Source organism: Papio anubis, chromosome 17 (assembly GCF_008728515.1).
Source record: "Papio anubis isolate 15944 chromosome 17, Panubis1.0, whole genome shotgun sequence".
In the NCBI taxonomy this organism is placed as follows: Eukaryota; Metazoa; Chordata; class Mammalia; order Primates; family Cercopithecidae; genus Papio; species Papio anubis.
The window spans coordinates 52,987,973-53,015,643 of NC_044992.1; the positions used below are offsets into that span (position 1 = coordinate 52,987,973).

Consider the following 27,671-nt stretch of genomic DNA (forward strand, 5'->3'; position numbering starts at 1 on the left):
GAACCCGGGAGGCGGAGCTTGCAGTGAGCCGAGATCGTGCCACTGCACTCCAGCCTGGGCGACAGAGCGAGACTCCATCTCAAAAAAAAAAAAAAAGAATGTCCAGCAGTAGCGAGCACTGGTCCCACAGTGGGAGCTCAGCTTGATAACTCATCCTTCTATTGTCTGTCCCTTCTGCCCTGTTTTACTCCCTCAGGCCCTCATTCCTGCTCCCTGGGATCACTTCCCAAAGAAAGTACCTGCACTTAAGCTTTTGTCTCAAGTTTTGCTGTAGAGAGCTAGACCTAGAATGCTGTTTATTATAATAAACTTTACATGTTTTAAAAAACAATGTTTTGGCCAGGCGCAGTGCTCATGCCTATAATCCTAGCACTTTGGGAAGCTGAGGCAGGCGGATCACCTGAGGTCAGGAGTTCAAGACCAGCCTGACAAATATGGTGAAACCCCGTCTCTACTAAAAATACAAAAATAAGCTGGGTGTGATGGTGTGCCTATATCCCAGCTAATCAGGAGGCTGAGACAGGAGAATTGCTTGAACCCGGGAGGTGGAGGTTGCAGTGAGCCGAGATCATGCCACTGCATTTCAGCCTGGGCTGCAGTGAGACTCCATCTCAAAACCAATCAATCAATCAATCAATCAATTAAAAAATAAAAAACATGTTTTTTTCCCCTGATGTGGAAATTAAGTGATTATAAAATGAGACTAACTTTTTCACTATATATTCTTGTTGTTAATATGGTACAGAGCTGTGATGCTTCTGCAAAAGGTGAGCTGAGTGTACAGCAGGCCTCCTAACTCTAGAGATGATGTATCCTTCCATATTGATTGCCTTTGTGAAGTCACACACACAAGCAGGGAGAAGCCGCACAGATACATAAACAGCTGTGTTTTCCAGGCTCAGATCACTAACATGCTCGTGATTTCTTTCTAGGTCTGATTTTTGTGGTTGACAGTAATGACAGAGAGCGGATTGATGAGGCCCGGGAAGTACTAACTTACTTATTAGAGGATGATGAGCTCAGAAATGCAGTTTTATTGGTATTTGCCAATAAACAGGTATGTTGTTATTGACTTTCTGAATGCTGGAACTGAAATTTACTGCCAAATGTCTCACTTATGAATGTAGACATTTAAATGAGATGTCTGCCTCCCTCTCTCCAGTCCCAACCATAACGTCTCCCACCATCTCCTTGCTAGAATATCTTTTTCTTACTGAGACAGTCGTACTCTGTTGCCCAGGCTGGAGTACAGTAGTGTGATCTCAGCTCACTGTGACCTCCACCTCCCAGGTTCAAGTGATTCTCCTGCCTCAGCCTCCCAAGTAATGGGGATTACAGGCATGTGCTGCCATGCCCACCTAATTTTTGTATTTTTAATAGAGACTGGGTTTCACCATATTGGCTAGGCTGGTCTTGAATTCCTGACTTCAAGTGATCCGCCCACCTTGACCTCCCAAAATGCTGGGATTACAGGTGTGAGCCATTGAGCATCTACTAAGTTCCAGACTTGGTTTTAGGCTTAAACCAAGACAGACAAAATCCTCGTGTTCATGGAGTTTACGTTGCTAGTGGGAAGAGAGTCAACCAATAAATAAAATGTAATGTGCCAGGTGTGGTGGCTCATGCCTGTACTCCCATCATTTTGGGAGGCTGTGGCAGGGGGATCACTTGAGCCCAGGAGTTCAAGACCAGCCTGGGCAACATAGTGAAACCCCATCTCTACAAAAAAGTACAAAAATTAGCTGGATGTGGTGGCATGCACCTGTGGTCCCAGCTATTCAGGAGGCTGAGGTGGGAGGATCCCTTAAGCCTGGAAGTTCGGGGCTGCAGTGAGATGAGATTATTCCATTACGCTCCATCCTGGGCTACACAGTAAAATAAATAATAATACATGTCATATGGTAAGTGTTGTGGAAGAAGGAAAAGCATAGTAAGGGGGCAGGGTAGGTGTGGGAAAGACTGGGAATGCCTCTCTGATAAGATGACATCTGAGCAGAGACCAGAAGGCCGGGAGGAAGGGAGCCACACGGTTCTAGGAACAGCATGGCAACCAGCACAGCTGGAACAGAATGAGCGGGGGAGAAAGGAGATGAGATTGGATCATATAGGGCCTGTTTTGGAGGAGGAAAAGGGCTTGTACATAAATGTAAAACAGTAAAAGAAACATGGGAGGAAGACCAAGCGTAGAACTATCCAACCTCAGGACTCTGAGCTAAACTAAGCATGAAAAAGAAGGTAGAAAGAACTACGTGGAATTGTACCAGCCTGAGATGACCACTGTCACATTCTGACATCCTTCCTTCACTTGCTCTTCCATGAGTGCATTCATTATGTAATTGAGATCATACTGTTTTGACAATGTTGCATCTGCTTTATCACTTTAGATTTATCAAAAGCATTGTCTCTTGTTATCCAACTCTTTGTAGACATGATTTTAAATGGTCAATGGATCATCATTTGTACAACCGTTACTCCACTGTTCAGGTTCAATGTCAGTCCAGAGTTTGCACTAGTGAATATATGACTATTAAAGAAAGAAAATGAATCTGGAGTGTGTGTGTATGTGTGTGTGATTTTTTTGTTTTGTTGTGTTTTGAGACAGGGTCTTACTCTGTCGCCCAGGCTGCAGTGAAGTGGTGTGATCACAGTTCACTGCAGCCTCGAACTCCTGGGCTCAAGTGATCCTTCTTCCTCAGCCTCCCAAGTAGCTGGGACTGCAGGCACATGCCACCATGCCCAGCTAATTTTTTAATTTTTCTTTTCTTTTTTGTTTTGTTTTTTGACTCACGCCTGTAATCCCAGCACTTTGGGAGGCCGAGGCGGGCGGATCACGAGGTCAGGAGATCAAGACCATCCTGGCTAACATGGTGAAACCCCGTCTGTACTAAAAATACAAAAAGTTAGCTGGGCGTGTGGTGGGCGCCTGTAGTCCCAGCTACTCGGGAGGCTGAGGCAGGAGAATGGCGTGAACACGGGAGGCGGAGCTTGCAGTGAGCTGAGTTCACCCCACTGCACTCCAGCCTGGGCGACAGAGTGAAACTTGTCTCAAAAAAAAAAAAAAAAAAAAATTTTTTTTTGTAGAGCTGAGATCTTGCCATGTTGCCCAGGCTGGTCTCAAACACCTGTGCTCAAGCTGTCCTCCCACCTCAGCCCCACAAAGTGCTGGAATTTCAGGTGTAACCTACTGTGCTTGGTGCCTTTGTTGTTTTCAATGATAAAAACAGAATGTTCTCATGGTATAAATACGCATACAGTTCAGAATATTCAAGTGAAATAGTCTAGTGCTACTCTTCATTGTTAAATTTATTCTTTCTCTTTCCAGAAATCCAACTTTCTCTGCCTGTGTAAGCAATTGTATGATTGTGTTCTTTCACTTAGCGTATCTTGGAAGTCCTTCCATATCAGTACATCTACAGCTACTTTGTTCATTTATTTGTTTGTTTGTTTGTTTATTGAGATGGAGTTTCACCCTTGTTGTCCAGTCTGGAGTGCAATGGCGCTATCTCGGCTCACCATAACTTACGCCTCCTGGGCTCAAGCAATTCTCCTGCCTCAGCCTCCCAAGTAGTTGGGATTACAGGCATGCGCCACCACTCCTGGCTAATTTTGTATTTTTAGTAGAGACAGGGTTTCTCCATGTTGGTCAGGCTGGTGTGAAACTCCCAACCTCAGGTGATCCACCCACCTCGGCCTCCCAAAGTGCTGGGATTACAGGTGTCAGCCACCATGCCTGGCCTTACTTTGTTCTTTAATGCTGATTTATTCAAATTTAGTTTGAGCTTATTCTGTGCCACGCACATTTTGAGGCACTTGGGATACATCAGAGGACAAGATAGACCAAGATTCCTGCCCTCGTAAAGCTTGCATTCTAGTTAGGGGAGACAGATAGACAGTTAATAATAAATATACTTAAGTAAGTAAATGTCATGATATAGTAACGTATGGTGAGTGCCATATTGAAAAGATGGAACAGACCGCTTCGGTGAGGTCTCCAGTCCAGGAGGCTTTGTGGACCGTAAGGACTCTGACTCGTATCCTGAGAGAGGGGGAGCTGTTGCAGTTTTGATAGAGGAATGATTCAATCTGATTCACTGGTGGCTTGGTTGAGAACAAGCTTCACAGGATCCAGAGCAGAGAAGTAGGGAGGCCAGTTAGGAAGTTATTTCAGTCATCCAGGTGAGAAGTGATGTGGCGTCAGGTTGGGGTGACAGCTGTGAAGTTAGTAAGTGGTCAGATTCTGGATAAATTTTGATGGTAGAGCCATTAGGAGTTCCTGACAGATTGGCTGTGACATTGAGAGAAAAAAAGTTAGGATAATTTCAAGCTTTTTGACCTGAGCAACTGGAAGGTTGGGGTTGCCATCAACAGAGAAGACTGTGGGTTTGGGCACATTTAGCAGGGAAGAGCATATTTTGCTATACGGATACAACAGTATACATTGACTTTTGAATGTTCTTTTTCAAGGATCTCCCTAATACTATGAACGCGGCAGAGATAACAGACAAGCTCGGCCTCCATTCCCTCCGCTACGGAAACTGGCACATTCAGGCTACTTGTGCCACTACCGGACATGGGCTTTACGAAGGCCTGGACTGGCTCGCCAACCAGCTCCAGAACCAGAATTGACCAGAAGGATCTATTCTTTGTGCCTTGTGGCCACATCGGTTGGCCTCTGCTGCATGCACGTGTACCTGTGTGCTGGGAGTGGAGGCAGCTTTCTCACAGTGCCTTATCCATGCCATAAGAAAAGCAGGTTACATTTTAAGAAACCCCGTGTTAAGTTTTAAACACCACCTTCCATTTCAGTAGCTTTGATGATCATTTTTGCAGTTGATGGAGAAGTCCAGAGAGCTTGCTGGTGCTCGAAGGCCAGAGCGGGCTTCATGGTGGAAAGGAGGAGGAGAGTTGGAGTGGGAACTGAGTTCAGCTGTTGCAATCCTGGTCTGGCATCTGGAGTCCTGTTAGTTTTTGGTGTCCTTTCGTAAAAAGGAAGGAATTGTCATTCTTTTTTTTTTTTTTTTAACCATATTTTTACTGTACCTTTTCATGTTTATTTTTTATTAAAAATTTTCTTTTTTTTTTTGAAACAGCCTCCCACTCTGTCGCCCAAGCTGGAGTGCAGTGGTACAATCTCAGCTCACTGCAACCTCCGCCTCTCGGGCTCAAGCAATCCTCCCACCTCAGCCTCCTACAGGTGTGCACACCATACCTGGGTAATTTTTGTATTTTTTATGGAGATGGGGTCTCGCCATGTTGCCTGGGCTGGTCTCTAACTCCTGAGCTCAAGGGATCCATCCACCTCAGCCTTCCAAAGTGCTGGGATTACAGGCATGAGCCACTACGCTCCCCAGAAATCGTCATTCTTTACCATCACTGCTGGAGCTAGCAGCTCACTCTTCAGTGCTTTAAAGCAAATGATCCTCAGGAAAGAAAAGGTACTTGCTTATTGCAGGTGTGAAGAGGTTAAGATTGGTGGAACTTTTCCCTGACGCTGTATTTTAGCCCAGAGTTCCTGATGTAAGATGCTTTATTTAAAGATATCAGTGAGCTTTTTCACTGGCATGTCAAGACTTCATAACACTAGGAAGGTATCCAGCCTTTTCCATATGCTAGTTCCTTCCCTTATTTGCCAGATGGGGACCCCGTGGGGAGGTGACCCAGTGTGAGGCCGAAGCTCTTTCCCAGAGCCCCGCAGGCCAGCGGAGGGTCGTGTCTGCGCTCTGGCCATCACCGTCTGGGGTCTCGGTCCTCTGTGACTGCAGCTCCCACATCCCTGCTCTGAGATAAATGTTCTTCCCGTGAAGCAAGACGGTTCACTTTTGGGATGGCGCTGTCCCCAGGTTTGGCTGTCTCAGTCCAGATGATGGTTTTGGTTAGTTTCCATTCCCAGAACCACACGCCTATGAGTTCTGAGAGTCTGTGACAGACTCAAGGGGCTAATTTGAGAGATGTGAGATTCCCAGCTACCCCTGGTATTGCCCCCGAGTTAGTGGCAAATTTCACTATGGGAAATAGCTCTTGTCAAGACTAAGCTCCACCACATTGCCTCCCTCTTTTGGATGGCCATGGCATCTCATGAACCACCTGGAAATGTGTTTTATGTTGTTCTTCAAATATGAATAAAAATGTCCTGGAGAGGAGGTTCACTGAGTGGGCTAGAGCTCGTTTATCCAGACAACTGTTGGCCACATTAGTACCTAAGCACTTTTACTACTTAACCTTTTTTTTTTGAGATGGAGTCTTGCTGTATTGCCCTGGCTGGAGTACAGTGGCGTGATCTTGGCTCACAGCAACCTCTGCCTCCTGGTTCAAGCGATTCTCCTCCCTCAGCCTCCTGAGTAGCTGGGACTACAGGCATCTGCCACCATGCCCGGCTAATTTTTATACTTTTAGTGGAGACAAGGTTTCATCATGTTGGCCAGGCTGGTCTTGAACTCCTGACCTTGTGATCCACCCTCCTCGGCCTCCCAAAGTGTTGGGATTACAGGCGCGAGCCACCGCACCTGGCCGCCGAGAAATATTTAGATTGTACACCTCAAATGGGCAGGGACTGTGTCTTTCACTTTTGTATTTATGCTACAGTGTACCTAGTACAGTGCCAGCCCTCGTTAAATACTTATTGATTGCTCAGACAATAAGGACCTTGCTTTGGAAGGAGGAGAGGATAGCCATGTGCTTCTGAATGTCTTGAGCTTTTCGAAATCTCTTTCCCCATCCAGTTTAGCAGAGTTTCTATTGAAACTCCTAGGCTGTGTTTATGGAGGAAAAACTCAGAGGTGCTGTCCTGGCCTTAGGCCCTGGCAGTACGCCTTGCTGGGACTTTTCACAGCACATCCACTACAGCCTTTCCCACACTGTGACGCTGGAGCCGGTGAGTCAGAGTAAGTGTAAGTGGGGAGCAGTTTTCAGTACAGTAGTTTTGAGGAAAGACTTGGGTCCCTGAAAGCCATGTTTGCATCCCTGCCATGTCCCTCACTGGCTGCTAGCCTCAGGCCACTGACTCTTAGCCTCTGTATCGCGGAGCCTCAGTTTGCCTAACTGTTAAATGGGGATACTGATTCCTGCCTCATAGGGTTATGAGGATTAAATGTCTCCTACCTTTGAATGTCTTGCTCTGGTGTTTCCCTGGAGATATCTTGTCCAAGTATGAACAGCAGTGCTGGCCACAAACTCATCAGTATTATTATTATTATTATTATTATTATTTTTTTTTTTTTTTGAGACAGAGTCTTGCTCTGTCACCCAGGCTGGAGTGCAGTAGCACGATCTCAGCTCACTGCAAGCTCTGCCTTCCGGGTTCACGCCATTCTCCTGCCTCAGCCTCCAGACTAGCTGGGACTACCGGCACCTGCCACCACGCCCAGCTAATTTTTTGTACTTTTAGTAGAGATGGGGTTTCACCGTGTTAGCCAGGATGGTCTGGATCTCCTGACTTTGTGATCCACCCACCTCAGCCTCCCAAAGTGCTGGGATTACAGGTGTGAACCACTGTGCCTGGCCTATTATTATTATTGAGACAGAGTCTCACTCTGTTGCCCAGGCTGGAGTGCAGTGGCACAATCTCAGCTCACTACAACCTCTGCCTCCCGGGTTCAAGCGATTCTGCTTTCTCAGCCACCCGAGTAGCTGGGATTATAGGCATGCACCACCACACCTGGCTAATTTTTGTATTAGTAGTAGAGACGGGGATGTACTATGTTGGCCAGGCTGGTCTTGAACTCTTGACCTCAAGCGATCTGCCCGCCTCAGCCTTCCAAAGTGCTGGGATTACAGGCGTGAACCACTGTGCCTGGTCACTTTTAAAACATTTCTATCACCCTGAAAAGGAACCCTGTACCCTTTAGTGATCACTCCTCATTTCCCCCATCCCCCGCAGCACTGGGCAACCACTAACCACCGACCTACTTCCTATCTCTACATCTGGTGGAGATGCTTTTTAAACTTTTTTTTACTACCCTGTGGTCCGTGAGGAGCATTACACTGATAAATTCTCTCCTGTTTTTTCATTCTCTCCATCCTCTTTTGCTCTAGTGCATGGCATGGGAAGCCCTCTCTAGGAGGATGCTGTGGTCACACAAGCACTGGACGAACAGCTGGAGTAGGCGACTTCCAAAGTGTCCTAATGTAGCTATTAGACCAACTCCTGCATTTGGCCAGTAATTAGCGTGCTGCTGCGCATTGCCACTAGGTGGTGCTGCTGCTCCATCCCAACTAACCCACATGCACTCCCTGGCTAGGGTCAGCCTTGGGGGTTCCCAAATGTAGGGGAATCCATCTCTGTGTCTACGGTAAGGGCTGGACACCAGGAGAGACCCAGGAAACAGGGATATTCCGAGAAGAGAAAGGCAAAATAAGCGCTCAAAGCAGAGGACTTTTGAGTGTCAATAATGAAGGTGGCAGCAGTAATCATGGATACCATTTATTAAAAATAGTGAATATTGGCCAGACATGGTGGCTCACACCTGTAATCCCAGCACTTTGGGAGACCAAGGCAGGTGGATCACTTGAGTTCGAGACCAGCGTGGCCAACATGGTGAAACTATCTACTAAAAATACAAAAATTAGCCAGGTGTGGTGGTGCACGCCTGTAGTCCCAGCTACTCAGGAGGCTGAGGCAGAAGAATCACTTGAACCTGGGAGGCGGAGGCTGTAGTGAGCCGAGATCGCGCCACTGCACTCCAGCCTGGGCGACAGTGCAAGACTGTCTCAAAAAAAAAAAAGTAGATATTGTGCTAGTCACTTGATACACATCATTTCATCATTTCTGATCTTTGCACCGAGCAAGGCATGTATATTATGTCTGCATTACAAAAGGGGAAAAATTAAGGTCCAAGAAGATAAAGTGGCCAGGCATGGTGGCACATGCCTGTAATCACAGCACTTTAAGAGGCTGAGACAGGTGAATCGCTTGAACCCAGGAGTTTAAGACCAGCCTGGGCAACATAGTGAGACCTCATCGCTACAAAAAATAAATAAATAAATAAATAAATAAATAAATAAACAAAATTAGCTGGGTGTGGTGGTGCGTGCCTGTAGTCACAGCTCCTTGGGAGGCTGATGTGGAAGGATCACTTGAGCCCGGAAGATAGAGGCTGCAGTGAGATGAGACTGAGCCATTGCACTCAGCCTAGGCAACAGAGTGAGACCCTGTCTCAAAACAGAAATAACGAATATAAGGTGACTTGCTGGAGGCCACATGGCCATAAGCCAAATACAGCTCTGGGGTAGCAGGGCTCACATACTTCTGAGTACACCCTACTGCTTTGGAATCTGCTGAAGACCAAGCCCCTGCCCCCATGCCATGGCAGAGGAGGAAGGAAGGAAGCAAAGGTGCCCATCGGAGACACCTTGGGTGGGGGGAGGCACCCAGGGCCCAGGAAGGCCAAGCAGCATGTGGCAGGGCAGATCAGGTGACACCCAAGAAGGAATGAGGAGAGGCTGTGAGGCAAGAGCCACAGCACAGAGTCCTGCTGTTAGGTCTGCGGAGACCACGGCCCATGGGACCTGGATCTACCCTTGATGCTAATAATGTTCTTTGGGGAAAAAAACTATAATCACAAAGTTTCTGCAACTGGACCGTAGCAATGATTGCAGAGCTGTATAGATTTACTAGGAACCATCAAACTGTTCACTTACAATGGATAAATTGTACAGTACATAGGTTATCCCTCAGTAAAGCTGTATGAAGTTTATAGTCAAGAAACCAATAGTGACAAGGGAGCTGAGAAAGTAGGTCTCAGCCGTGCTGTAGGCACTTTGAGAAGAGGAAGAGTAGATTTCAGGTTTATTGAAAGCCTGGCCCATGACATCCAGCTTCTGCTTGAATACTTTCAGTGCCCGGGAGCTCAGTATCTCAAAGCAGCCCACTCCGGTTTAGGATAACTCTCTAATCCTTAGAATGTCAAAATACATCATTACCATTATTCTTAAACTGCTATGAAAAATAAATGTCTGTGTTTTGCCACATAACATTTCTCTGAGAGCTTGAGGACAGTTATTGCGTTTTCCCAAGTCATTTTTGTTTCAGACAGAATTCCCTGATGACCTGTAGGTTTTTTGTTTTTGTTTTTTTTTTTTTTTGGAGATGGAGTCTTACTGTGTTGCCCAGGCTGGAGTGCAGTGGTGCAATCTTGGCTCACTGCAGCCTCCACATCCCGAGTTCAAGCAATTCTCCTGCCTCAGCCTCCCAAATAGCTGGGATTACAGGTGTGAGCCACCACACCTGGCTAATTTTTGTATTTTTAGTAGAGATGGAGTTTCACTACATTGGCCAGGCTAGTCTCGAACTCCTGGTTTCAGGTGATCCGCCCTCCTCGGCCTCCCAAAGTGCTGGGATTACAGGTGTGAGCCACTGCACTTGGCCCTCCCTGTATTTCTTACAGGACAAGATTTCCAGCCTCTCCCATTCTCCCATTCTCCTGGTGGCTCTCCAGGAGCTACCCCTTTGATCTGTCCACATCCTTCTTAAAATGTGGGGACCCAATCTCAGAACCTGAGATTCTGCAGATGCCAGCCCAGTGCTGTGTGGTTGACAATTTGGATCCTAGCATTAAGACTCTGGGTTCAAATCCTTGCTCCACTGTAGGCCAGCTGTGTGACCATGGTTAAAAACATCTACTTTTCTGAGCTCTAATGTCGTCATCTAAATTATTGTGAGGATTGTACTAACCCACACTTTCTACCTGCCCAATCCCTTGAGGTGGGCTCAACCTGGTTTGGCAATAGTTGGGCAAGGAAGAGCGATCCAAAGAGCAAGCTGTCACACTGCTGCTAAGCCAAGCAGACACACAGCCACCATTAGGAGAAGGGGCTCTGCCATCTCCACCTATCAGGCTTTTCTCCCATGGAGCTGTAACCCCTGGTAAAGGTGGTGAGGAACTTGTCGGGGGGGAGCACACAAACACCTGCTGATGTGCCGGACTTGGGTACCCAGGAAGTTGCTGGCTTTGTCTTCCTTTCCCCAATAGTTTTGTTTGTTTGAGACAGTCTCACTCTGTCACCCAGGCTAGAGTGCAATGGCGTGATCTTGGCTCACTGCAACCTCTGCCTCTTGAGTTCAAGTGATTCTCCTGCCTCAGCCTCCTGAGTATTTGGGACGACAGGCATGCACCACCCCACCTGGCTAATTTTTGTATAGCCTCAGCTTCCCAAGTAGCTGGGACTACCGGTGTGTGCCACCACACCTGGCTAAGTTTTGTATTTTTAGTAGAGATGGGGTTTTGCCATGTTGGCCAGGCTGGTTTCGAACTCCTGACCTCAGCTGATCCACCCACCTCGGCCTCCCAGAGGGTTGGGATTACAGGCATGAGCCACCGCACCTGGATGGCATTTTTTTTTTCTTTTTTTCAATAGAGTCTCCTCTTGATCTCATCCTTTGTCCACTGCACAAACCCCTCCCTAAAACTATTCCCAAGGCAGAGCCAACTAGACCACATATTGCTTCCACCCTTAATAGACTTTATCATCACAGGCTTTTCTTATTACAGTCCATTCATATAAGGAAGAGGCTCCCGAACGGGATCAGCCTAGGGTGGGCCTACCCAGTCCAATCTTAGCCGGGTCTATGGCGCCATCTGATTGAAATCTAACTTGACTCTCTTCTCACCAACCTCCTTGGGGTCCCAGGGGTGTAAACATCCTGCAGCCTTCTGCCAGCACTGTCTCTTTCGATGTTCCCCTCCATTCACTGACTGTCCTCACTATATTTCGACTAACTTACTCTTACATACAAAACAGATCTTTCCCCCTTCCTGTACATCAGATATCATTTTGGATCAATACTACACCTGAGGTTGGGCATGGTGGGTCACACCTGTAATCCCAGCACTTTGGGAGGCTGAGGCAGGCAGATTACTTGAGGTCAGGAGTTCAAGACCAGCCTGGCCAACATAGTGAAACCCCGTCTCTACTAAAAATACAAAACTTAGCCGGGCGTGGTGGCACACACCGGTAATCCCAGCTACTTGGGAGGCTGAGGCACAAAAATTGCTTGAACTCGGAAGGTGGAGGTTATACTGAGCTAAGATTGTGCCACTGCACTCCAGCCTGGGTGCAAAATATATTATATTTTATATATATATATAAAATTGGATGGGGACATACCATCAGAAACTTCCCTCCAACTTGATTCATTTGTGTAACAGTAACAGATATTTACTAAGCACCTATAATGTGCTCTGTAGTGGACACTGTTCCATTCATTAGATGTGGAGGTTCAGCCATCTATGTAACTTGGCTAATCATACTTTAAATCTAGCCCTTATTTCTCCATCTTACCCACCAGGAATCCTGAAAGATTCTATCAGGTGCTTTGCTAAAATTAAGTATGCAATATGCGTAGCAATGCCTTCATGTACCAATCCCTGAGCAATGGAAATAAGGTTAATTTGACTAATTACTCTTAGTAAGCCACTTTGACCACTAGTAACATCTGCCATCTTTTATAAGCCTATCTGCCTGCAGATCAATCTCAGACATACCCATCTGTAGTTTCTGGAATCCCCCTTCTCTCACAAACCTGGGCAACATTTGCTCATCTCTAATTCTTCCCCACCCTTCTCACCTTCCTGACTTCTCAATATTTACAGTAGGGGTTTGCAACCACACAGTAAAGGTCTTGGGTATATTTAGTGGGAGTTAAGAGCGTTGGGCTCGCATAAAGCAGAAGGGCTCTCCTTGAGTGCTGCGTCATCTGTCTTGGGTCCCGATTTCCCCATAATCATGTTTATTATCCTTTCCAGGTTGAAGATAATTCTCTCTTCTAAAGAAAATAGAAGAATATTAGGATAAAAGACACCTTAAAATGTTCACTCTTTTATTCACATTACATCATCTGTCTTGAATAATGGGTCTCTTTCCTGTTACTCTGGCCCTGAAAAAAAAAATTAGCTTTTTAAGACTGCTTTTGTTATGCGTGCATATTCTTGTAATCTCGTCATTCTGGGATTTAATAATAATGGTATTAATACCACCTACCATTTGTTGGTTACTTAATGTGTTTTAGGCACTGTGCTAAATGCCTTACACATATTCATCTCATTAGTAAACATTTCTGAAACTATTCTTACAATTTGTCCTTTTTCTTGTTCTTGTCCTCTTAAAATCTGAGTTTAGCCATGAGCTCTCAGTGAAGCTGCTTATATTTCTTTAAAAACCCCTCTTTGCTTCTTCTGAGTGGAGTGGGTTGTACTTCTGAGGTCAGGACAAACTGGGCACTGGAGGAGTTCAGCCTTCCGAGGCGCAGGAGGGGTGGGTTCCCTGAGGCGAGCAAGGTGATGTAAGGCCTTGACTTGGGGTAATGGACAGCCACAGACAGGAAGAGAGAAGCCTACATTTAACCACGGAAGGATACGAAGGGTGGAGAGGTGGGTTGAGCATTGGGCCCCAGGTGCAGGGAGTGGGAAAAGGTCCAAAGGTGAAACCTGGGAAGCCTGGGCTTGGGTCTGGAAGTGGAGAGAAGGAAGTCGTTCCAGGCGGAGCTGTGAGCAATGAGAACCCATGATTCCTGTTTTCACCAGCAAGGGTGAGAATTGAGTCCACAGGAGTGGCTCCCTCCTCTGCTTCCGCAACCTGTGGAGGGCTAAGTGGGGCAACAAGCTGGGTAGAACTTTACAAGATGCTCTGCTCTTAGCAGAATGAGCCGTTCTGACCATTTCCCAAGAGCCAAATTTCCTCATCAGTCCTGAATGTTGCCTCTGTTCTATGATTTGCATTAAAAAAAAAAGATATAGTCTCCCCACTGTGTTGTCAAATCTGAAATAAGGGACTGTGTTTTTGCAAAATTCTCTTCCGGGGCCAAGCACAGGGTCAATGTTCAGCAAATATTTGGTGAGTTAATGAATGAAATGAAAGCACTCTCCTTATGCTCCTCGGCTGGGTGATGTAGAGAAGAGTTCCAGAACAATATAATTTATGTTTCTTTCTCCTTCTAACCGACCCTAGAAATTCTCCACAAGGCATATGCAGATATCTCAGACGTGTGGGTTTCCAAGCATGTGTTTTATGTACAAATACTGCTGCATATATATGATTTTTACTTTTTGAGACAAGGTTCATTGTCCAGGCTGGAGTGCATTGGGTGCCATCTCGGCTCACTGCAGATTTGACTTTCTGAGTTCAGGTGGTCCTCCCACCTTAGCCTCCCAAGTAGCTGGGATGACAGGTGCACGCCTCCATGCCCAGCTAATTTTTTGTATTTTTAGTGGAGGTGACACTTCACTATGTTGCCCAGGCTGGTCTTGAACTCCTGGGCACTAGCAATCTGCCCACCTTGGCCTCTCAAAGCGCTGGGATTACAGGCATAAGCTTCTGATCCATATATGTTACTTGTTCATCTGACTGAAGACCCCAAAAGAGACCAGCACCCCAAAGAAGCATGTATTTCGCTTTGGAACCGGAAGCAAACATCCTTCTGTTTGCTTGGGATACATGGGATGAGCATGCAGTAGGTGTTTAATAAATACTTGTTGACTAATTAGGGGGCATAAATATGTAAAAGTGGTAAATTAGCAAGAAAGAGCTATAGTGTAGATAATCAAATAACAAAGCTGTCTAGAACAAGATAATCTATCTCTGAGGGCTCTGTGTAGGGGGAGAGGCAGTGCTGGCTAGCGAGGCAGATGTGCCTTCTCATTAGGCTCCAATCAGGATAATATTGCAATTAGCTCGGGATATTATAGCAGTTAGCTTCTATTCTTGGAACAAATTCCTGGGAGATTTAAGTTGGGTGGTAAAAGAAGGTTGTCCCAGGAATAAATTTGCTGTGAACCGCTTCTGAGTGACTACCTCATATGTGTCTAATTGAACCGCCAATGTAAACCTGATTGGATTGTTTCCTTCTTTGTCGGCGACACTTAAACATGAGCTCAGGAATTTGGACAGCCACTTAACAACAGAACACAGCTCCGGAAATTGCAGATTTCAAATTTCAGAAAAATCAATGAATTTAGACAACTTGACTGTCTTCTTTTTGTCAGGGTAGTCAGCCTTCGGCCTCCAGGATCTGGCTGACAAGTGCTTGCTGCTGAGACAGGCACTGAAAAGAGTAAAAAATATAATGTCCTCAATTATCTTCCCAGTCATTGAGACATTTAAAAACTACACCCCAGCCCACCCTGACAGTCTCCTGTAAGGAGCTCGATTTTCTCTCTGTCAACCTGATGACAGACCCAGGAGGATGTTGTGTCTGGGAATGTTTGCTCTTCCTGGCGGGGGTGAGTAGGGCTTGGCAGCAGAGACAGTGCGACAAAACCAAGCCACGAATCCTGGCTCTCAATCCACCCAGCCAGTGGCTTTTCGCTTCATCCTTTACCCTCCATGCTTCTTCTCTTTCTTCTGCATCAGGAGAGGCAGATGTAGAGCCCAGAGTTTTTTGTCAAAGAGCCTGAGTTGGAATCCTGCCTGACTCCACCCTTGGGGGGTGACCGTGGCTTTCTGAGGCCCAGTTTCTTCGTCTATAAAATGGGCATGCTAATATCTGCCCATATCATTTCAGGAGGTTGGTTTTTGAGAAGGGGTGGTGCCTGTACGACTGCCCTAAGTTTGAAAGGACTGCAATCGCTGCCGGCTTTGTAGCTCACAACCTTTACCTTAATGCTGACCATCACAGGGTCTTGGGACAGGCCCCAGGACCTGCCCCCGCTGGTGCAGGGCTGCCCTGCAGATGGCGCTGTGGCCTGGAGAATGCAGTCAGCAATAAATCAGGGCAGCTTGATTAAACATGTCCAAGTCTAGTCAAGCCAGACTAGACGTGGGCGTGTTTGGCACTATAGGTGGATCCAGTCTGGATTTCCTTTACCTGCATGTCCTGGGTGTGTATCCCTCACCAAAGGTCCCCCCATCACATTTGCACCTCCCCAATTTAAGCCACCCAGCCCCCACGTGGCCGCGGGAACCACTGCGGCAGGCAGTGTGTTTAATCCCTGTGAAGCATTTTAGCATTAGATGAAGATGACACCTTTGGGCTCCCATCCGCCTGTGACAGAGGCTGCCAGCTCCCCTCTTGGAAACACCCTTGTTCTGACTTAGTTTCCCATCCAAGATGAAGGTAGGCAGGCTGAAAAAGCCAATGCTAAAAGAAAGAAGACCCCAAGACCCCTGTGTGAAGCTCAGAAAGCAAAGCCAGTCTTCACAGGCCCAGCTAAAGAGCTGGGCTTTGGCACCAACACTTGGGTTTGGAACCCAAGCTCCACCATTTAGCATTTGTGAGACCAGGAGCTTGTTAAGGAATGCCCCAAGGCTCCCTTCCCTGGCTATAGAGAGAAGAGATGATACCTGCTTTATAGGATACAGTGGTGAGGGTTCAATGAGAAGAGGCATGCAATAGGCTTGGTATAGGGCCTGGCACATGGGAATACTCAAATAGTGGTGACTATTAGATCAGGAGCAGACACTGGGGTAGGAGGTATTAGCCCAAGGAGAGCTAGGGAGGGAAGGACGTGCCAGGGAAGAGACGGTGGGCTCTGCAGAGAAAGGCTTCTCGGTACCCCTTGAAAGCTGCTGTGGGAACACATCTTTACTCTGCTGACCTTTTCAGGCAGCCGTGCTGGCAGGGATCTGGGCACCTGGCAAAGCAAGCTGACCATCTAGTCAGCTGTTTCTGCAACAAAAAGAGATGGTGTCAAAGGCTTTGGGAGCTGGGCTCCTTTGACCCACAGTTGGCACTGGAGGCCAAAGAAGTCCTCCTCGAGACCATCACCTTCTCATCAGCAATCTTCCATCCAGCACACTGCAGCGGCCAGTGAGTGAGTGCAGAATCGTCTCCAGGAAGCCAGTGCCAAGGCCAGAGGTCCAGCGCCTGCACTGAGCAAATCGCCAGGAAGTAGTGATGGCCCTTCCCTCCTGGTCAGTGCTCTTGTCCCCTGGGGCTGCTATCTCCTCTGGATCCCATGAAGACTGCTCCCTGCCACACCCATGATTACCTGTCACACTGCACGGCTAGAAGTGCAGGCTCTGAGGCCAGGCTGCCTGGGTTCATGCATTAGCTGTGTAACCTTGGGCAAGTTACTTAGCCACATTTTGCCTCAGTTTTCTGGACTGCAAAATGGAGTTGTGAGAGTTCAAGTTCACGCTTATAAAGAGATGGCAACACTGCCTGGCATTTAACCAGTGCCCCACAGGTGTCATCTGGGGCTGTTGTCATCTCTGTGGCCAATTGTGCCGCGGTTCCAGGTCTCGGGGTCATGTCTGTGTATCTGGTGCTGTCAGTGCCCCAATATCTGGTCTCTTTTTCTCCCATTAAGAAATCAATCTCGCTTCTCTGTCTCCCCATCTTTCTCGCTTTTATCTTCCCTTTCTTAGCACATTTATTTAACAAACACGGATGAAGTCCCTGCCCTGCGCCAGGCGCCGGGGAGGGAGAGGATGGGGGGATACAGACATGGAATAAGCAGTGAGCCCTGCTCAGGACCCTCTGAGTGCCCACAGCTAGGCAGAACAGCAGTTAGTCCATGCTGCTGCAGGCTTCACCATCGTCAACGGGGAGCCAGAATCTGGAGACACCCCGGCCCTGAAGACGGAGCCTGCCCAGCCCCCCACTGGAGAGCGAGCTGCTACTGGCCTCAGCCTCCAGAAAGTGCCGGGTGATTCAGCGGGAGGGAGATCCTCCTTCCCGAGACAAGATGGGGGCAGCAGAGGTGAGAGTCTGGCTGGGGGTGAATGGGTCTGCTAGCTGACAGCCTGCCTGTCACATTCAAAAGCTTATCCGGGGACAGTGCCCCTCTGCCCTGCTAATGACAGGGCTGTCACTCACAGATCTCCCCTGAATTGTGCTGAATCAGACATTGCTGCCTGTGCCCCGGCAGGGTGATACACGTCACAAGGGCTTGGGAAGCTTCAGGGGAAAGTCAGGCTATCGGCCCACCCCTCAATCTTTATGCCACGCATCCCCAGAGTCACACAGAAATGTTCTTACACACCTCTTATGCCTTGGCACGGCTGCTCCCTCTGCCCAGCCTGCCCTCCCCTAGATCAGGCCTTCTCCATCTGAGTGTCCCACATGTCCCCAAGCCTCAATCCCCAGGAAGCTCTGGGAGCCTGCAGTGCTCCAGAAACGCAGAAATTCCTACCTCCCTTGAGTGGCCCTGATGCCTCGGGCATGCTTTTACTACCACACCGTCACACTGGGAGGTCATCATTTGTTTAGTTGTCTTTCTTCCTTACCCTAGACCTTGAGTTTTTGAGGCCACGAACAGCCACAGCTCAGTTTTCTCTGCAGAGCCAAGGACATAGTTAGCACTTGCAAACGCGTGCTGAGGAATGGATTGTGGTTACTGATGTGTCTGGAATTGGTTCCTTCCCTTGGGTTCTTGGTCTTGCTAACTTCAAGAATGAAGCCACGGACCCTCACGGTGTTACAGTTCTTAAAGATGGTGTGTCCTGAATTTCTTCCTTCTGGGGGGTTCTTGCTGACTTCAGGAGTGAAGCCACACACCTTCCCAGGGAGGGTTACAGCTCTAAAAGTTGGCGCCTAGGGAGTCGTTTGTTCTTCCTGGTGGGTTCATGGTCTTGCCAACTCATGCTATGTTGTGGTCTCGCCGAGTTCAGGAGTCAAGCCGCAGACCTTCACCATGAGTGCTGCAGCTCTTCAAGGTAGCGTGAACCCAAAGAGTGAGCAGCAGCAACTGTTATTATGAAGAGCAAAAGAACAAAACCAACACTGCGCGGAAGAAAACCCCAACAGCTCGCCGCTACCGGCTCAGGTGGCCAGCTTTTATTCCCTTATTTGGCCCCGCCCACATGCTACTGATTGGTCCATTTTACAGAGCACTGATTGGTCCATTTTACAGAGTGCTGATTGGTCCATTTTACAGAGTGCTGATTGGTGCGTTTACAAATCTTTAGCTAGACACAGAGTGCTGATTGGTGCATTTAAAATCCTTTAGCTAGACACAAAAATTCTCCAAGTCCCCACTCCACCCAGAGGTCCAGCAGGCTTCACCTCTCACTGACGTCAGCATCCACCTCTGCACAAGTCTGGACACAGAGCAGCCTCTAACCCCTGCAGGAAGCCTGGCCTAAAGTGACACACCTGCTTTAGTGAGGAGTTGGAGTTTGGAAGGCCCGCTGGATATAAGGATCTAGAATGAGAAGGGCTTTTCCTATTGAGGACCAAAGATCTCAACTCTTTTTGCCTAATAAACTAGAAGGGACCAGTTTGGAATTGTCTCTAAGTGTACAGGATGAGTTTGAGCTTAGAGGTAGGGGAGCCTCTTGTTCCCAACTGAAGGCACTCACAAAACCTGAACTGCACCCACTTGGAGGAAGGTGAGACAGGGCTTCCCAGGGAGATGCATCAGAGGCCACAGAGGGAACAAACAAAAAAGCAATTTAATTTAGATTTTTTAATGCAGAAATGAAGTGTTCCGCTTGTTTGCTTTTAAAATGGAGAACAGAGAACACAAAATGATTTAACAAATGAAGGAAGTCATTAGAAAAAATTTTCCAGTTCTATGTGATGGCCAGTAAAGAAAGACAGAGCACAGAAAAGATAGAACGGGAAGGGCAGACGGAAAGGAAGGAGAATAGGACACAGAGATGATGACGCAAAAAGAGAGAGAGAGTGGAGAAGAGATAAACATAGAACCCCCATCCCTCCACACGCACATATTTTGATCTTATGAAAAACTTGCTTTGTAGAATTAAAGTTTGTCTTTTGTTGTTTTTACACTGTAAGAGAGAGATTTGAATACATTTCTCTATTTTCTGACTTCTAGAATAAGACGTTGCCAGTGAGAAGTCCAATGCCATTCTTAGTCTTGATCTTTTTTTATAATCTGTTTTTTTTCTCTCTGGAAAATTTTAAGTTTTTTTTTTTTTTGTTGGAGTCTCACTCTGTCACCCAGGCTGTAGAGTCCAGTGGTGCTATCTCAGCTCACTGCAACTTCAGCCTTTCGAGTTCAAGCAATTCTTGTGCCTCAGCCTCCCAAGTAGCTGGGATTACAGGCATGTGCCACCACGGCCAGCTAATTTTTGTAGTTTTAACAGAGACGGGGTTTCACTATGTTGGCCAGGCTGGTCTTGAACTCCTGACCTCAAGTGATCCGCCTGCCTTGGCCTCCCAAACTGCTAGGATTACAGGCGTGAGCCACTATGCCTGGCCTAAATTTTAAGATTTTACCTTCATATACATCACTATGAAATTAGCGTGGGCCTTTTTTCATTCATTGTATTGGGTGCACAATGGGCTGGTAAACTCTGCAGACGCAGGTCATTCAGTCTTAGGAAGTAATTTTATATTATTTCTTTGATAATGGACTCTCCTCCGTTTCCTCTCCTCTCTGTTTCTTTTGCTGGGCCTCCTGGATGGATCTTCTGCTTTTCCATTTTCTCTCTGAGTTTCCATACCTTTATTTTTTTCCACTTCCAGGAAGATTTCCTTGACCTTATCTTCCAAATCCTCTATTAACTATTTTATTTATGTGATCAAATTTTCAGAAGTTTGCAATGTTTTTCTGATTTTTTTAAAAAAGAGTTTTATTGGAGGTACACTTCACATACTCTAAAATTCACTCATTTTCAGTGTCTAATTCAATGATTTTTAGTAAATTTACAGAGGTCTGTAACCATCACCACAATCCCGTTTAAATTACTCCTTTGTGTATAATTGTTTGTTCTGGTTTCACGGGTGAAATGTCTTCTCTTATCTCTGTGTGTGTGTGTGTGTGTGTGTGTGTGTGTGTGTGAGATGGAGTCTCGCTCTGTTGCCTAGGTTGGAGTGCAGTGGCACAGTCTTGGCACACTGCAACCTTCACCTCCCAGGTTCAAGCAATTCTCCTGCCTCAGCCTCCCAAGTAGCTGGGATTACAGGTGCCCACCACCATGCTCTACTAATTTTTTGTATTTTTAGTAGAGATGAGGTTTCACCATGTTGGCCAGGGTGGTCTCGAACTCCTGACCTCAAGTGATCTGCCCACCTCAGCCTACCAAAGTGCTGGGATTACAGGCGTGAGCCACTGCGCCGGGCCATCCTCCACCTGTTACAATGCAGCCAAAAGGCCCTCACTAAATGGAGTCCCCTAATCTCAGACTTCCCAGATTCCAGAACGGTGAACCAAATAAACTTCTATTGTTTATAAATTACCTAACCCCTGGATATCTATCCTTGCAGATCCCTAAAAAAAAGAGTTCCTGGGAGTTGATGGATCTTTGATACCTGCTTGAAGGATAAACCAGATACTCTTTTGAGAGCCCATCTAATTCTGGGATTCTACCCTCAAGTGGGTTGAGGGGCTCAGTGTTTGCAAAGCTAGAGAGTGTCAGGACCAGGGACAGATCCAGGTTTTGTGAAACCTGAAGCTTACACAATTTTGGGTGCTTGGTATAAGAAAAATAATACAAAATTATGGATGCCAGATTAGATACGGGGCCTAGGAAGGGGCTCGTAAACTCTGCAGTAGTGGGCCTTAAGCATAAGCTTATTAGCTTCCCAATAAAGCCTCCTCTGTCTAGGACAGAACCGTTTTCCTTTGGAGCCAGTAGATTTCAATGCATTTTTCCCCAACAGACTTGCTCTTCCAGATTCTACATCGCCCTCATGATTTCTGCCCCCCCACCAAATTTCTAACTCAGCAAAAGCTTATTGAATGCCCACTATCTGCAAGGCATAGGTTTGTGCCCCTTCATTACCTGCCTCTGTGGTGGGACTGAGATGATCACCTATCCAGGGAGAAGCACATCTGACTCAAGATGCCCCTGAGTCTGTGCAGGTACCATCAAGGCAGAGGAAGAGTCGGATGGGCACAGAAAACCAGATGGGAAGCAGGGCCACATCTGATCTGAGGACACAGGTGGTCTTCTGAGGATGTCAGGCCCCTGTGCTCAGAGGAGAAATTCATGCTGCCCTCTGTCTCACTTCTGAAAGGAATCGTTCCCGCAGAAACTGCACAGAGACCTCAAAAGCCTGAGTTGGAGTGGAAGGCTCAGCTGTTTTCCTGCTGCTCCTCTGTCAGACACATCACCCCTCTTGTGGGACTGGAGTCAAATGTCATGACTCAGAGTCAATAGCCCTGCACTCGGACACTTGGTCTGGAGCCCAGCTGCCAGCCCTGTCCCCACATTTGTCCCCGGCCCTGTCCAGGTCTTTTTGAGCTGATTGAATTACAGTGTCTAGAAAACTTCAGCCAATTCTAGGTCCTGTCTACAATCTCTGAGTGTCTCCTTTTCTCTTGGAATGTTTAACCAGCAGAAAAGCACACACCTGCAGTGGTTTCTGAGGTCCTCTTCGCCTTGCCAGATGACCAGGCCTTGCCAGGGACCTACTGAGTCTCTGTCATCTCCCCGAGCCTTTTTCCTCTTCTGTAAAACTGAGACGAGAACCCCTGTGAAGGGATAGTTTTATAAATGTAGTCAAGGTCAACCTGGGTCTGAGTGTGGGAAGGGGCTACTGATATCTCACAGTCTATCTTCTGGTCTAGCTGTACAGGTGATAGCCACGGGTCCCTACCAGTTAGATGTAGTGGGGGAGATAATCAGGCAGGTCAGGGCCCTCGGATGCCCCACATTTGCTTTGTGGTTTATGACATTCTCCCATGGTTTGTACTGACAATGCTAGGTGGGAAGGAATAAAAACAGCCAAACTTCTTAAGGTGATTTGCCTGAAAATTTTTATTTCGAGACACACTGTACTGAACACAGACCTGCAAATGCATTTTAAAAGGCTTTCTAATGAAGCAAATACAAAACAACTCACACATTAGACAAACCTCTGTGGTATAGCCATACTAGGGAGAGCAGAGGCTTTCTCAGAGAAGGTGGGCCAAGGAAGAGGTGGGGGAGATGTGAGGATGGCCCAAGGAGGTTTAGGGAGGGATGATTTGGGCTCCCCTCTGAAGTTCATTGTGACCCCTATTTCCACCCAGAGAGCTCAGTGCCCTATCTCTGTTATTTATACTAGTTGCTTCCCAAGTTTCCTGGGCTTTTCTCTAATTTGGGGTGCAATTTAGGGACTCCATTGATGCACTTTAAAATCCATTGATATTGGGCCAGGTGCAGTGGCTCACACCTGTAACTTCAGCACTTTGGCAGACAAAGGTGGGAGGATTGCTTGAGGCTAAGAGTTCAAGAGTTCAAGACCAGCCTGGACAACATAGTGAGACCCGCATCTCTACAAAAATTTTTTTAAAAAATTAGCCAGGCATAGTGGCCTGAGCCTGTAGTCCCAGCTACTTGAGAGGCTGAGGCAGGAGGATCAATTGAGCCCAGGAATTTGAGGCTCCAGTGAGCCAAGATTATGCTACTGCACTCCAGCCTGGGCAACAGAGCAAGACCCTGTCTCTAGAAAAGAAAATCCATTGATATTATATGCAAAACTTTATGGGTGTGAAAAAAATCTCATATGGCTGGGTTTAGAATTTTTTTCTGGGAAGAGGGCCTGAGCTTTTACCTGCTTTCCAATGGGTTCAGCACCCACCACGGAAATCATCATGGTAGACCATGCTAAGGCAGGAAAAGGTGGGCCAGCACATGATTCCAGCAGGGCCACTGAGAGAGTGGGGAATGCGGACCACCTCCAGTTTCGGGGTGGGCTGGGTACCCAAAGGAAGATGGAGACTCAAAACCCCAGGATGTCGTTTCCCTCACGAGGTTTGTACCCATGCTACCTGGCCAGTAGTCCAGACCCTTCTACAGATATCTGATTCTATTCACAGCACTTGTTTGGCACCCCGATGAGCCTGGCACTTGTGGAGGACATGAGGAAGGTCAGACATGACCCTCGTCAGCCTGTATGGCACTCCTAGTTGAGGGGGCTGGGGAAACAGGCACCCAGAGAAATTACAGCATGCTGTGGTGTGCGCTGCACATGAAGGTAAAATAACTGGGCAGCACCGATGGAAAGGTTAGCTCAGCTCATTCTGGAAGCTAGAAAGCCACCCATGGGCCTTAAAGTGAAACACCAGCCACCCATGGACCTTCGCGTGAAGCGCCAGGCTGTGTGACTTCTGAGGACCTCAGTTTCCTTATTAGTACCATATAGCAACAACTATTCATGGAGTTGGGAGAGTCACATGAAGTCATGTCCACACAGTGCATCCATGGATTGGACCTTCAAGCGGAATTTGCCTTGTGGAAAGATCTAGAAGGACACCAAAAGCAGCAAGGGCAACATGGATAGAGGCATGGCTCGGCAGGGCACTTTGTGCCGACTCAGCGATGGGTCCATGCTGTGACTTGGAGAGACTCACTTTTGATGGTCCAGCAGTGTTCAGATTCAATGACTCAGCAATTCCTGATTCAATGATGTGGTCATTTGAAGATTTGTGGGTACCGGCGATTAAGTAAGCAGAGCGTTTATTAATCTAGGCTGCTGATAATCACAATAATAATCGCTGCTAAAAATGATTGAGAGCTTACTATGTGCCAGGCTGCACACAGCATTTACAGATTAACTCATGGAATCATTAGGTGACGCTAATGGAAGGGTCTTGGGTAATCCCTTCACCCAGGGGCCACCTGTCACCTTTAGTTTCAGTTTATTCCTCCCCCTCCCATTCTTACTCAGGCCTCCCTATCCTTACCTCCCCATAAGTCATGACCTTCTCCTAAAAGTCCTAGAAGGTCAGAGCCAGAAGGGACCTGGGAGATCCCCAGTCCAGTTACTTTTTTTTTTTTTTGAGACAGGGTCTCACTCGGTTGTACAGGCTGGAGTGCAGTGATGGTGCGATCACAGCTCACTGCAGCCTCGACCTCCTGGGCCCAAGTGATCCTCCCACCTCAGCCTCCCAAGTAGCTGGGACTGTCGGTACATGCCACCACACCCAGCTATTTTATTATTATTATTATTTTTGTAGAGACAGGGTCTTACTATGTTTCCCAGGCTGGTCTTAAATTCCTGGGCTCAAACGATCCTCCTGCCACAGCCTCTCAAAGTGCTGGGATTACAGGCATGAGCCACTGCACCTGGCCTCAGCTCCTCATTTTATACAGGAGGAAATTAAGCCCACAAAAGGAAGGGACTTGCTTTTCTAGAATACAGAGAAAGGGCCTCTGAGCACCTGTGTAGGTGCTTGGTGAATCCAGCCAGGAGGCCTTGGTTATCCTTCATTGACTATCTATGCGATCTCGGGTGAAGTTCAGAGTAAGTCAAGCCAGTGCTCAGCTGGGTGTGTCCACATGCTCCCTGGGACTCACATGCACTCTGCTCTTCTTCTGGCTGTCCTGGGTCACCTAGGGACCTGGTTTCCCCTCAGGTCAAGCAACAGAGGTAAGGGGTTCAGGCCTCTCCAGGGCTGTAGCTCAGACATCAGGAGATGCAGGAGACACCTGAGAGGTTCAGAGAGGCACAGTAACTTTAGATGTGTCCTGGTGGCCTGAAATAGCCACTGAGCATTGCTGTGGCCCTGCCCAGGCCAGTAGTGTGGCCAGCCTGGGACGCTAAACCTTTGAGACTAGCTTAGTTAGGATTGCAGTCTGTTTTCCCCAAATCCTTCAAACCCAGAACCATCCCGGGCTGGAGTGCAGTAGCAAAATCAGCAGCCTGAGCTGTCTTCTTCTGTCTAATCCCTTGACTGTATTCCAATGTCTTCGACCCTGAGACAGACTTACTGATGGCCCTGAACTTACACTTTCTCCCCTTCTCTGTCCCTCACGCCTGCCTGGCCCCATCACTGTCCCTTACCCTTCCAAGTTGAACCTCAGCTTTTGCCTGGCTTCACAGAGGTCTCCTCCCCGACTCCTGTTCTCACTTCACAACCACCTGTAAGTCGACCCTGCCTTAATCTTTCACCAGGAGAATTTGTGTGGGAATATAGACATAAAATTTACCATTTATCTTTTTAATTTTTTTTTGTTGTTTGTTTTTGTTTTTTGTTTTGTTTTTGAGACTGAGTCCCACTCTGCTGCCTAGGCTGGAGTGCAGTGGCGCGATTTTGGCTCAACGCAACCTCTGCCTCCTGGATTAAGCAATTCTCCCGCCTCAGCCTCCCGAGTAGCTGGCAATACAGGCGTGTGCCACCACACCCAGCTAATTTTTGTATTTTTAGTAGAGGTGGGGTTTCACCATGTTGGTCAAACTGGTCTCGAACCCTGACCTCAAGCGATCCTCCTACCTCGGGCTCCCAAAGTGCTGGGATTACAGGCGTGAGCCACCGCACGTGGCCCATTTTAATCATTTTTAAGGGGATAATTTAAGGGCATCAATCACATTCATGATGTTGTACAATCATCACCACTATTTATTTCTGAAATTTTTTCATTACCCCAAGCAGAAACTCTGAACCCATTAAGCAATATTTCCACATCCCCCACACCACCCAACCCCTAGTAACCTCCAATCAACGTTTCTGTCTCTACAAATTTGCCTATTCTAGGTACCTCATATAAGTGAAATATTTGTCCCTCTATGTGTGACTTCTTTCACTTAGCATAATGTCGAGGTTCATCCATGTGGTAGCGTGTGTCAGAACATCATTCCTTTTTATGGCTGAATAATATTCCATTGTTTGTATATACTTTGTGTATCCATTCATTTACTGATAACACTGGGTAGTTTCCATCTTTTGACTATCGTGAATAATGCTGCAGTGAATATTTGTGTACAAGTATCTTGTTTGAGTTCCTGCTTGCTTTCGTTTCTTTTTTTTTTTTTTTTGAGACAGAGTCTTGCTCTTGTCACCAAAGCTGGAGTGCAGTGGCATGATCTCAGCTGACAGCAACTTCTGCCTCCCAGCTTCAAGCAATTCTCCTCAGCCTCCCAAGTAGCTGGGATTATGGGCATATGCCACTACACCTGGCTATATGCCTGGCTAATTTTGGTATTTTTAGTAGAGACGGGGCTTCACCATGTTGGTCAGGCTGGTCTCGAACTTCTGACCTCAGGTAATCCACCTGCCTCGGTCTCCCAAAGTATTGGGATTACAGGCGTGAGCCACCGGGCCTGGCCTTGGGTTCTTGCTTTCAATTCCTTTGGGTACATACCTACAAGTGGAATGGCTGGATCAAATGATAATTCTATGTTTAGCATTTTAAGGAACCACCAAACTGCTTTCCCCAGTGAGAGCACCATTTTACATTCTCACCAGCAACATGTGTGGGTTCTGATTTCTCCATCCTGACCAACTCTTGTTATTTTTGAAACAGGTTTCTTCAGGTTTCTTTTCTTTTTTTTTTTTCTTTTCTTTTCTTTTTTTTTTTTTTGAGAAAGAGTTTCGCTCTTGTTGCCCAGGCTGGAGTGCAATGGCACGATCTCGGCTCATCACAACCTCTGACTCCCCAGTTCAAGTGATTCTCCTGAGCAGCCTCCTGAGTAGCTGGGATTACAGGCATGCGCCACCACGCCTGGCAAATTTTGTATTTTTAGTAGAGATGGGGTTTCTCCATGTTGGTCAGGCTGGTCTTGAACTCCTGACCTCAGGTAATTCGCCTGCCTTGGCCTCCCAAAGTGCTGGGATTACAGGCGTGAGCCACCGCACCCAGCCGAAACAGGCTTCTTATTCTTTCTGACAACAGCCTCCTATGGGTCATCATCGGGAGGTTTCTGTTCTCTTTAGAATCTGACCTCAAATGGTCCCATCACACTTGAGTCTCCTTAGCCCAATTGCTGCTGCAGTAGCCCAAGAAGTGAGGTGCTGAGATGAAGGTCTACATCAGCAGGTCTGGGGTGGGGCCCTGGAATTGGCATTTCTAACAACTTTCCAGCAGGTGCTGATGCTGCTGCTCTGGGGATCACTGGAGAACCA

At 47.2% G+C, this 27,671-nt stretch overlaps 1 protein-coding gene and 1 pseudogene across 2 annotated transcripts in view; both read left to right on the forward strand.

Annotated features, from left to right (window-relative positions):
- LOC103878897 (ADP-ribosylation factor 2) overlaps positions 1-6,148 on the forward strand; it is a 24,337-nt gene extending 18,189 nt beyond the window's left edge. Inside the window, 2 exon segments of the mRNA XM_031657648.1 lie at positions 933-1,057; positions 4,465-6,148. Coding sequence (XP_031513508.1) covers positions 933-1,057; positions 4,465-4,626 — 287 coding nt within the window. The 3' untranslated portion in view covers positions 4,627-6,148.
- Positions 5,825-9,966, forward strand: LOC103878898 (annotated as a pseudogene). Its single transcript, XR_004179254.1, has 4 exons — positions 5,825-5,872; positions 6,830-6,871; positions 8,234-8,306; positions 9,140-9,966. The product of XR_004179254.1 is annotated as a putative uncharacterized protein encoded by CRHR1-IT1 (transcript).
- The last annotated feature ends 17,705 nt before the right edge of the window (positions 9,967-27,671 follow it).